This window comes from Rhyacophila brunnea, unplaced genomic scaffold, assembly GCF_057557595.1.
Source record: "Rhyacophila brunnea isolate RB1 unplaced genomic scaffold, BYU_Rbru_1.0 scaffold_7, whole genome shotgun sequence".
NCBI classification, from domain to species: domain Eukaryota; kingdom Metazoa; phylum Arthropoda; class Insecta; order Trichoptera; family Rhyacophilidae; genus Rhyacophila; species Rhyacophila brunnea.
The window spans coordinates 34,567,622-34,579,680 of record NW_028233339.1 but is presented as its reverse complement, the minus strand read 5'-3'; the positions used below and the strand labels follow the sequence as shown (position 1 = coordinate 34,579,680).

The window sequence follows — 12,059 nt, the reverse complement described above, 5'->3', positions numbered from 1 at the left end:
CAGTATACATATATACACAAGTATTAATAGTATGTACTTTCTACTTGTAATTATAGCGCCTGTCCATGGATTTACTGACTACAATAGCATGTAAATTAAACTATTGTGACAATAACTGTTTATACACAAAAGTGCTGACTGTCTCGCCAATCTCATTCTTCAAGCATAACCGAATGCGTTTGTTGTCGTTGTGTGGTGCTATTTGACAGGTTGTGAAAATCAGTATACCTATGTCAAAATGCGTGTGGTTCGTATTTTTTCCGCCGGTTGCATGCACAACTATCACATGAAAATTCAGAAGCCGCTGAACTTTTTTGATCTATGCATGCAGTCTTGCAACTTGCACGATAATACGTGCTGCAGCAGTAAATCTATGCATGTGTAAATGGGCTATTAGAAATGGGTTAACGCATTTGTTTATTGAGGAGCTTAGGATTGAAGGAGTACAAGTACACCGATTCTAATAAAATTTATATGTTTTCAACATTCTGTAAATGTAATGAATTCTCAAATTATTTATTATACATACTATGAAGTTATAAGTTACAGGTTCAATCCCGCGACTGAATAAAAATATCAGTTAATATAGCCTCTACTCCACTTTTTAGTATTCTAAGAAAAAATATTGATATTCTGTGTGTCTACTAACATTTTTACATTATTTGAAGGAGAACGAATCAGGCCAAAAATTCACATTGCTATGAAAATAATAACATTTTATACATCAGTCACATAAGTCCATGGACTGTAATCCAATGTTATGAATAAAATGGTTATAACTTTTTAAACAAAGCGGTTACATATTTGAATCCTGTTTCACGTATAAATAGATATAAATGGCTACTAGTTCATTTTTTAGTTGCATATTACTTATACTCATTTAATCCTCACACCTCAATGGACAAGAATTTAATCAAAGTCGTAGTCTGCCTCTTGAAGGGTGTAGAGCTTCTCATGGAACATGCACTTGGCATAGTTAACCTGGTGCGACGCCCATCTAGCCAGCTCGGCCGTGTCACATTGTATCTGAGGGCGGCGCACGCCTGCGCCACTCGGCCCCTCCACCCGGACCGTCAGTTCTATGTAGTACTCTCCTTGAGAGCTGGTCACCGCTTGGCAGCAGATGAGATTGCTGAAAGACAGAAAATTATAATTATAGTGACATAATCTGAAGACAGCTGTAATCACTGAGATTGACTCTGACTTGCTATATACAGATCTTCTTTTCTTTCGACCATGTCCGATCCTAATAGAATCATATGGGCCTACACAGAGTGGGGGTTTGTATTAACAGATTTTATTTTTACAAGAAATGGATGTCAGCCACTTGTTCAACCTATTAGGTCCATACTCTGACTCATACACAAATTGAAAAATAATGTGTACTTGCCAGACCCAGGATTCGAACCTGGGACCTTCAACACTATAGACCGGTGCTTAAGCCACGCGGCCATCATGGGTGTATATATATACAGATAGCACTATAATATTATAACGGGCCTGTTCTCAAATTGTAAAAAATACACAAACTGCAAAAGCTGCAGGATGTATTTATAACAATAAATTCATGTTTGTGATTGAAAATCCTCCAGGATCCCAATTTTTGAAACAAGCAGTATCTAAGCTATTCAAGCACATAGCTTCGATTTTGTATGAGAAATTTTATTTGTGCTTCGATTTATACAACTGCATCTACTAAGGCTTATGAGTTTCATACGCTTCCCCAGTAGAGGCGCTGGTTTGTCTCTTTCAAGGATTGTTGTTTGAAGGATAAATTAGTTACATACTTTAAGAATAAGACGTTTTATTAATGCTTCTATAACGGTTACTAATAAAATATGATAATGTTATTACCATATTTTAGATCATTTTATAGTTTATTTATTATGTTAACTTGAGATGTCATTGGCTGACATGGAGTCCACAGACTAAAATATAATGCAAACTCTTACGTGATCATAAATGTATGCCAAATGGCATTTTGAAGCAAGTTTTCATATTTTATGATACTCCTTGTTTCAAAAATTGGGCTCCAGATATTACGAGGAAACTTAAAATGTTTTATGGAGATGAACTGTAAATTTGTGAAAGGTCTCAATTTTTTTCATCAAAGTAAAATAAAAAATATTTTTTGTAAAACCTAAAACACAAGGTCTTATGAAGCCTTAAAATTATTTTCGAGAATTCTAGAGAAACAAAAAAAACATCTCAAATTCTCAAGAATTAAATACCTGTCTTCTGTAGATTTCACTTCATTAGATAACAGTAGCGGCAGCAAAAAAATATGCCAAGAAATCAATTGCATATGTACCTTAAATGAGTTTCGATGACAATGTGGGGGTCACCAGTTGTGCACGTGAATATTCTCAAATTGCGTGTAGAGATGAGAGCTCTGATGTCATAGGGATGGCCACGTATGCAATCGTACGCAAGGAAGCCTTCTTCATAGTCCCTTCCATTGATGGCATACAGATGCTGGTGGCCGGTGCTCTGCGTGCGAGAGTAGCGAGGGAGAAGTCCTCCTGGACCCATCGGGCACCGGGGAGGCCGATATCTTTCCGGAAGCCACCGATCCGATCTGTATATAACAAAATTAAATAGTATTTCATCCCAAAATCTTCATTTATCAATCTGATGCTCGACTGTCTTCTCACTGGTCAGGTATTGAACAGTATTTAAAAAAATAAGTTAAAGATTTAATATGTACCTACATGTATGTAATTTAATGTTGTTAGAGCCAATCTTTGACATAAGACCCAGTGGTGGTTTTCTATGAAGCAGTACTTTCTCATTAAGTATCAAAATCTTAAAAAAATGAGTACCAGAAGTGTCTCGGCAACATAGCTACTGCTGTATTTTTAGCACTCAATGACGCGAACATGACGATAAATTATCGCACAGGTAAAATTTTCACAAAGCAGCCTCAAAACCTGTCAACAACTAGAGCCTCTATGTACCTAAAACAGCTAATATCACATAATTAGATCTTACCTTCTACTGGTCTCTCTGAGAGCGGCTGCAGTTTCCGCAGCTAAATCCAATACCCCGACCATCGGTTTTGTAACAGTCCCAATCAATCCTTTCCCGACACCAGTGAGAAAGCCGGGGAAACCTTGATGTGCGGCTCCTTCGTACGAATGCTTCACGAGAGAGGTGACGCCGCCGAGTAGGCCGAGCCCCAGGCCCCTGAGTCCGGCCGCCAGATGACTCACCCCACCACCGGTTTCACCGACTCCTCTGATTCGGGCCCTCGTCTCTTCATGGGCTTCATCTAGGATTACTCGTCCCAGACCGTCTCCCAGAGATTCTGAATATAAATAGTATACTTAGCGTAATATATCTTGAAACTTTCTCACTTGCCTTTTATTGTATTTCATTTTTGAGAACGGGTTCAGTAATGACCCCCAAGCACCAAAGAAAGAAAGAGGAAAGACACAATGTAACAGCTCAAAAACCAAATACAGTAAAACCTCGTTAGTAAAAACACTGATAATTCGAAATTCGCCGTAATTCGAAATTTTCGCGAAAAAAAAGTCCCTTGAACATTATTTTCATATAAAACCATACCTTTAATTTTGTAATTGTGAATTTCGTAATTCGAAATTATTTCAGTGTTCTGGCATATAAAAATATTCAATACACTATTTCTAATACACTATATAATACACTATAATATACACTATTTCATGAGTCAGTCATTGAAAATTGTGACAGACCTTTTTTAAAACATAAATTGCTTATTTTAAGAAGATAATAAAAATAATCCTGACATTTTATGACCCAATTTGATAGGCACATCTATGATCAGAAATGAAATTAATGAAAATCAAAAAAAAATATTTTGTATTTTTCCCCCATACATTTCGTAATTCGAATTTTTTTTCGATTTTCGGTCCCATGGAATTCGTATTAACGAGGTTTTACTGTACATTGAGTATAGCATAATATTATGTAAAATGTTGTTTATCTATACTAAAACCACTACTTATTAAGAATCTAATTGTATATGACATTATTGACAGAAATGTCACTTTTTATAGTTCAAACCAAAGAATTTTGTTATTTTCTTTAATAGATGCGTGTCGACTTTAAAATCTGAATTAAAATAGGTTTAAATATCAACTATGGCACTATGTAATCACATAGCATTTGACCACATGTCATCAGCCAGAGTCAATTCACTGCGGGATGAAGGTCACTCCTAGTTTTTTCCACTCTTCTCGGTTCCTAATTCTTCACTGCCACCTACATCCACCGAACTTTATGCGTTTGTCTATTCAGTGGGTTTAAGGGTGTCCCTGTGGTCGTGTATAGTGTCCCTTGAGTACTACTGTATGGCGAAAATTGTCCACTCACTAAGCGACATGTCCAGCCTATTGTCATTTCATCTGTTTGGTGATCTCTACCACTTCGCATACTATCTGTTTCTTTATCCATTGGTTTCTTTTGTGGTCTTTCTGCCTTATGCCTAACATGCACCATTCCATGCCACATTGCATATTACATTGATTACATATACCTAAGCGAAACTCTTTATCAACTTTACTAGATTTAAAATCTCTTAGTAAGCTGAATTATAATTGAATCATAATGAACATACCTGATACTTTTGCGGCTGAGTTAGATAGACCGTGCGTGACATTCTTCACTAGTGCGCCAACACTGCCCTCATAAATAAGGCCGGATACTCCATCTGACACATCTTGGACGAATCCCAAAGGATTTCCCAAAAAGTCTACGGACCCCAATATAATTGCAGCTTGCCATTTTAATTCCTAAAACAGATGGTAATTGTTGTAATATATTCAGTCCGTCATTCTGTAAGTCTCAAATTCGATGAAAAAGATTCGACTTACATCTTTATAGTGTTTTAAAATGGAGTGCCGTAAAAATTGACTCGTTTCAAATGGATGCCACCGAATGAAAGGCTCCAATTCCACACCTGCATCTTCAAATTTAATCAAGGTCAAGCCGAGTCTTTTCTTCAAGGCTGCTAAGCTTAATGGTAATTTTCCAGCAGTCTGCATACTAAGCCTTATCTGAAAAAAAAAAAAAAAAACAAATTGTCAATCTATTTTGTAACTCTAAGGTCAAAAATGAGATTTCTATTGAATATGTTACTTTGTATGTATATAGTATTGAATATGTATCTCTGAATAAGATTCTTGCATCCATAATAGGACTAATTACTTCAAGAATCCACATAAACCTAAGTCATGTCTAGAGTTTTTACCATCGATTTACCATGTAGGGTAGACTTTTGCATAGGTTTAAAGTGTGCATATTTTTATGACATTTCGTAAACCAATCATGGTCGTTTATTGGTATTAGGCGGTATTCGGCCAATGAGGTGTAGGCTGACCAGTATGAAACAGTTTGTAGCCAGTAAGGTTTTATATCGCTAAGGCGCAGGTGATTGCAGCGAAAAAATTCAACCTCATTGGTTTAAATCAGTTATTTTATATTTAAGAAGTTAACTAGAACTATGACATGACAAAAGGGTTAACGGTCAAAGCGATATCCATTTACCTACTTGTCATCATTAAATTTTGTCTTCAAAAACTAGTCAATATATAGAATATCTTACAAATCATTGAATATTCCAACAAACCTGACTGGGTACCAGTTTGAGAACGCCGAAATAATACCGCTTGGCATGTGCAGCTGTAACTTCGGAAAGGATTTTCTGCGTTTCAAAATCTGTTTCATCCGGCTCTTCTTTGTCGATGGAGTCTTCTTCAGAGCCCCCGATGCCTGCCCACAGGCACAGCTTGAGCAGGAGTCTCTCCTCCAAGTGGACGGAAATGGGGCGAAGTGAAATGATGAAGTGCTTGAAGATGTGTGCGTTGTAGCGAGTGTCGGGTGGGGCGGCCGATCTCTCCATAGACATTTGAATCGTCGGTAAGATCATCGGTGACGAACCGCTGCTGTTTCCCGCGCGGCTGCGCGTAGAGTGCAACAGAACAGGACACGGCGTTCCTAGAAGCTGGAGTTTCATAAAATGTATTAAATTTACACCAAACTAGGTACCCAATATTATCGACTCAATTTGAATACAATGTAGTGGCGGTGAGAAAAACAATAAGAACATTTAATGCAGGCTGACTTAGCGGTGACATCTCTGCATTTGGTCATATTATGTATCCCAGTCCTAATATTCTTGCTTCTTCCAAGGTAATGGCAGCATCCTATAGCTACACCGATTACACAATGTAGATGGAATTTAGTGGCCTTCTAAGATGCTGAAATCCGAGTAGCTTGAAGAGGCAAAGCAGATTGAGATTCTTCTAAAGTATTCAATAGTCACATACGATACGATATGTCAGATATGATAAAAGGCCGCATGGTCTACTCTCTTATCTTCTTATTCTAGACAAAATCAATCTATAAAGCTCAGTGTATGGTTGCTCCGTGTGTACTAGCAGCTGTGATATTGGATAATAATAAATTATACCTAGACATACTCTGACTCAAAATATTGTGATATATTGATGAGGTAAGTTTTATGGAAAATAATTATCATACCTGATTATCGAATTGCACATCCTGCACGCTGAGATTGAGGGCTTGGCCGCGAGGTGACCAAACGGCTTCTAGCAAAACTCCAGAGAAGACACCAAAGAGAAGCTCTAGAGGCGGCGCCCTGGATACTAAAGATAATCCGACTCCACCCACGGCCACCCGCACTTGAACCTCTCGCCCACCCGATTCTAATTCCTCAACTGAATTTGATCCATCTGACCTGCCTTCACACCAATTATCCTCCTGGAAATATAATCATACAATTAAACAACATAATCATTCAATAATATTGCATTCATTGCTCATATTATTACGCTAAGCAATTACGTACATATACAAAAAATAAAAGTGCCAGATCTATGATCAATATATGGGGTAAAAATAATTATCGAACTGTTCAAATTAAGATTATATCGTAAGTTAATTGTACCTGTTGCTTGACGTCAGAGATTTTGACAACACGGGTGGGTCCATCAGTAGTGATGGTGACATTCAAAAACCCTGATCCAGGTCTCAGAGTATGGCTGGAGACCGCATGCTCAATAGGAACACCATTTGGCAAAACGTGTGGCCCTGATGGACCCGGCAGTCCCAAAACTGCTCGGTTTCCTAAGGGATGTATAATAATAATTATTAAAATCACGATTTTTAGGTGTATCATTGTCTTTATCAACTTCCACAGTTATACCAATTAATTCCATTTCATTCATCTTCATACAACATACAACAATAACTTTTGAGAAACCTACACCATAACTTGCAAGTGCCGATTTTATCTATTGCATATTATCATCAGGTATAATATCATGCCTGCGTATTTTCAATCATTATAAACCTACGAAGCTACATGTTGTGATATTAGCTTGTGCATATATAGAGAAATCATTCAATCACGGCCATATTGACCGTCAAAAACAAGGTCATTGATAGTTACACTACCCAAATCCAAATACATACAGTCCACTTCTGATTTAATATGATGACTGATAATATTAGACAATTTAGTGTTTACTATGTATTAGTGTTTGACATAGTTACAATACATAGATATAATGCTATCGATACAAATACTATTCATGTCTGAAGAATAGAGAGTAGCTTATAAAAATTGAAATTCATATTGAGTTATATAACAGAATAGATCCAACAAACCTTGCCGTAATCCAAAGAAGCCATCGAGAGGTTGAACATTCATATTACTATGAGCGCAACGCAAGTAACCATCGGGGGTGAAGTGCCAGGTCTGAGTGGACGCCCGACGAGGGTTCACTCGCCGCACACACAATCCCACCATAGTGCTGGGTTGAGGTGCCGGCCCTTCAATGTCCAGCACCTTGGAATAAAGGATAATCGATTGAATGTCAATAATTTATATAACTTTGTGACTAAGGCAGACTGGATGCAGGCTGTGGCATTGAATTGCAAATTACGAAGATAGTGGTAGTTATTCATAATCTTTGAATGCAATGCAGTTTGCAATAAATGAAGACTTTTGATTGCGTATGTCATACAAAATATTACAATTTTTTCAATATGCCACAATCATCATTTTCTAGAAACAGTTTACCATATTGCATTCAAAGTATGCCCAATAACTACCACTTCCATTGAAGTTTATAGTTTCAATTCACGATCTGACTATAGTGGGCCTTGCTTTGTGACGGGGAGACTGAGAATGATTGTGAAGATTAATGGAATATGTATATAAGAGAGACTTTTAGTTATATTCGCATGGGTTTGATATGTACATAATTTTTGATATTATATAATGCAATCAAGGCTATTTATTGGTCAGCCAATTGTTATTAACCAATGGGGTGTCGACCCATGTTTGAATCATCTGTTTCACGCATAAATAGGTATATAGCGATGCGAAAATAGCTCCGAACCCATTATTATATAATAATATCCTACATGTACTCATTTAATACTCAGCACTTCTCTTATTACAATATACATATAACAATAAACTATTAAAGTGGAGTATACCAATGTGTGAGGTGCGCTGACATCTGGTGGAGCGTTTGAGGGCTGGGGCGGCGAGCTGCCTTCATGCATGAGATGCCCTCTCTTGTTGAGTCGCCAAAGCTGAGCTCTCTCACCGCATCGTTTCCTTGCTAGCACCACTCGACCGACCCCCGTCGAACCGCTCGTCACTTCTAAAACCAGCTGGGAGCTCTCAACGCCTCCGCCTATTGAACTAACAGTCTTACTGCAATACAAAAATAAAAAAAGAACCTTAATACTTTTTTTCAACCAGTGTGTAACGAAAGTAATTAAAAAATAGTTTAATTAAAAATTATCAGTCGTACAAGTATGTCAAAATTAAAAATTAGAGAGATCCTTACGCCAGCTAGGGAATCAAGTTAAGTAAGTACCTATTGTAAATATCTTGATTCCACGTTCGGTGCCCTGGTTTGTGGAGTTTTCTTTGAAGAGATAAGAGCTTAAGCTGATACTGAGGCTAAGAACAGGACACACAATGAGTAAAAGATTTGATGTCCTCTGCGATGAATGTCGTGTTTTCGAGGACATTGTACATATAACAGTACAATGTCCTAAATATGAACGGCACAGAGTACAGCTGCGAATCGCAGATATCTTTAAGAATGCCGATGTATTGAAACATGCGTTGACGGTGGGGAGAACAGAAAAGCTCGGTAGAATTGTAAAGTTCTTTAACAGAATTGGAGGGAGGGCCTGATTGGCAGATCCTCTTCTAGATGAGAAGAGGCGATATGACACAAGCAAGTCGCAGTCAAAGCCTCGGTAAAAAAAAAAACCTTGATTCGAGCCACAAAAGCTGGTCGCCAATATTAATGAAATTCGACAATAGTCGCATAGCTAGTAGTTATTTTCGTCTTGATTAGGTATGGCATGGATGTCTTAATTGGTAAATCACGTTGGGCAGAATACAATGGATGCGGATTTGAATCCGTACCCATATATTGTCAAAAATATTTTTCTAATAGGTATATTTATAATGTTGTAATGATGTCCCAAATTATGTATATTCAATAGCGAATATATCCTTAAATTCGGTGACTTATTCATTGAATAAAATAAATAGTTTAATTAAAACTCAATAAACAAGACAATGTATTCAATCGACTTTTTATTCATACATGGTGTGGTGCTATAGTGTAGAAAAAAAATTAAAAATGTCGAAAGATACTTACTATTGATGTGTTCCAGTGAACACGATATAGATAAAATTTTGATATGTAAGAGATTTTGTTTCATCTATTTTGTTCAGATCAATGGTGGTGCCGGTGCCCCCGGGTGCTCTGACAGCCAAAGTGGTAAATCCGCAAGGTTCCACCAAGGCCCATGGCTTAGAACTATGAGCCTTCAGTAGTGACTCTTCTTTGCACCCTCCCTGAAATCAATATTTATTGAATAAAGATAGATAACATAATATTATTTTATGTCGTATTATTTTCCATTTACATGAGACGACATGATCTCCGCCAACCATTTAGCTCGAGGGATGGGGAACCAGTGGCCTTTTGAATGAATCCAAATTTTATATTTTATTTAAATTTGTTTTGTCATGAATACAGCTAACTTAATGCACCATAAAAATGTCATTTTGGATCTGATTGGACAGTCTGAAATGAAATATAAAAATTTCTATTCTTGTCAGATTTGACTTAGTGACTGATTGCCTGCAAACGTGTTACTGCGAATGATTGCACGCCACACTACAGCTCTGTGATAATGTGTCAACGGTGATACAGTAATATAAAAATATTGTGTAAACAATTAATAACTTGTGCCTTGTCAAAACACACTTCAATAACATTTAATAATATAAGAAAATATATGGAAAGATTAATAATTATTACTGTAGCCACTGAGCTGACCAAAATATATTTTTCGTTTTCAATCTTTTTTTAAAACCAACAATATAAACATATATTATAAGAAGACATATATATATATATGTTACACCGAATGTGCGAAATTGACTATTACATGAAATGGGCAAAATTTTGGCCAATTCATGTAATAGTCAAGCCTGTTGCCTTATTCATGAATTAGGTAATTTTTCTGCTGAGTACATGAATTCGCCACGGTATGGAATTCTTGAACTGTCAACATGACAGAAGAAAAAGTAAATTTAATACGGATGGTTTTATTAGTCATAATTGGACATAATATAATATTATTATTATTAGGTTAGGTTAGGTAAGGTTTTGTAATTCTGAATTAAATTATTTAACTGAATGTCCATTTTGAGGTTAGCTATCAAGTGTCAACAAACTATCACAAACATTCAATCGACCATTGCACAATTGATACCCAAGCACGAATCAAATCGCGAAAATACTTTTCAATAAAATTCTTCCGTTATCATATTATAGTTCTAGAATTTTTTTGCGCATAGTAAATGGATATGAACGTCATTCAAATCAATGACATTTGACACATTTGTTTAGTTGCAAAAAACACCACGAAGCGCGATCATCTATTTTGACCATAGATAATATAAATGTACATTTTGACCAATCCATGAGCATTTGATACATTTAGTTTAGTTGCAAAAAATACCACCGTAGCGCTACTATCTAATTTGTCCAAGACATGAAGTAGGCAGAAAAATTACTGCCGATTTCACGCACTCTCCAGATATTTTGTCTAATTCATGAATAAGGCAACGGGCTTGCATTTTTCATGATTTAGGCAAAATTTTGCCCATTTCATGTAATGTTCAATTTCGCACATTCGGCGTAACATATATATTACAAGAACTGTCAAGAGGATTCAACAAATTGGTATTTGAATCATGTGTATAATAGTTATGTATGATTGTTAATTAATTGCTCATGATGGTTGGCGTGAGTCCACTGAGCCATTAGGGGATTACATACCTGATGGAAGGTCAAAGGTACAAGAGAATAGTTGTCAAGTCGTATGGGTGGCGGCATGGTCTCCGCATCGGTGAAAACAATAAAATATGTAGCACCTTGAAGAACTACTTCTAATCGCAGGAAAAAGCAAGCCGCATTATTGTCCCTTAAAAATCAACCAATAAATTAATTATTTTTCGCTGTACAACAATCATCAGGATATTTTTCTTTCTATCTATAGTTTTTCTTCCAATATAAAATCGTATCAGAGCTAAAATTCATTAGGTTAATGCACCGTGTAGGTACTTGAGTTTGAGAATGAGTTTTACGGTACACAAACGGTTTACGGCCAAAATCTAACAAAAGATATGTACATATTATTATAAATGTAATTTGTGTGACATTTCACACAATAATTAGTAGTGTAGTGAATTATAATTTCCAAAACCTGTCAAAACCATACAAAAAAGAATATTTAAAAACTCAATGACTTAAAAAGCGATATGTCCAAAATTATTTTGATTATATTTATTTCAATTACGGGTATCAACAGCTAAAAATACATGATGGAAAAATGAAACTGATATTAAAACTAATTATTTTCGTTTGAAACACAAAAACATCGTTTAGCACAAATATTGAATAGACACCTTAATGATAAAAAAAGTAGAATAGAATTTAACC

The 12,059-nt window shown here is 36.3% G+C and overlaps 1 protein-coding gene across 1 annotated transcript in view; it reads right to left on the bottom strand.

The window, feature by feature from the left end:
• Positions 1-260: 260 nt before the first annotated feature.
• Vps13D (vacuolar protein sorting 13D) overlaps positions 261-12,059 on the bottom strand; it is a 61,038-nt gene continuing 49,239 nt past the window's right edge. Inside the window, exons 51-62 of the mRNA XM_085957582.1 lie at positions 11,397-11,541; positions 9,702-9,901; positions 8,512-8,734; positions 7,675-7,855; positions 6,953-7,131; positions 6,526-6,765; positions 5,612-5,986; positions 4,857-5,039; positions 4,601-4,775; positions 2,992-3,307; positions 2,312-2,578; positions 261-1,132 (exon numbers count right to left, since the gene is read on the bottom strand). Coding sequence (XP_085813708.1) covers positions 910-1,132; positions 2,312-2,578; positions 2,992-3,307; positions 4,601-4,775; positions 4,857-5,039; positions 5,612-5,986; positions 6,526-6,765; positions 6,953-7,131; positions 7,675-7,855; positions 8,512-8,734; positions 9,702-9,901; positions 11,397-11,541 — 2,707 coding nt within the window. The 3' untranslated portion in view covers positions 261-909. The remainder of the gene's footprint in view (positions 1,133-2,311; positions 2,579-2,991; positions 3,308-4,600; positions 4,776-4,856; positions 5,040-5,611; positions 5,987-6,525; positions 6,766-6,952; positions 7,132-7,674; positions 7,856-8,511; positions 8,735-9,701; positions 9,902-11,396; positions 11,542-12,059) is intronic.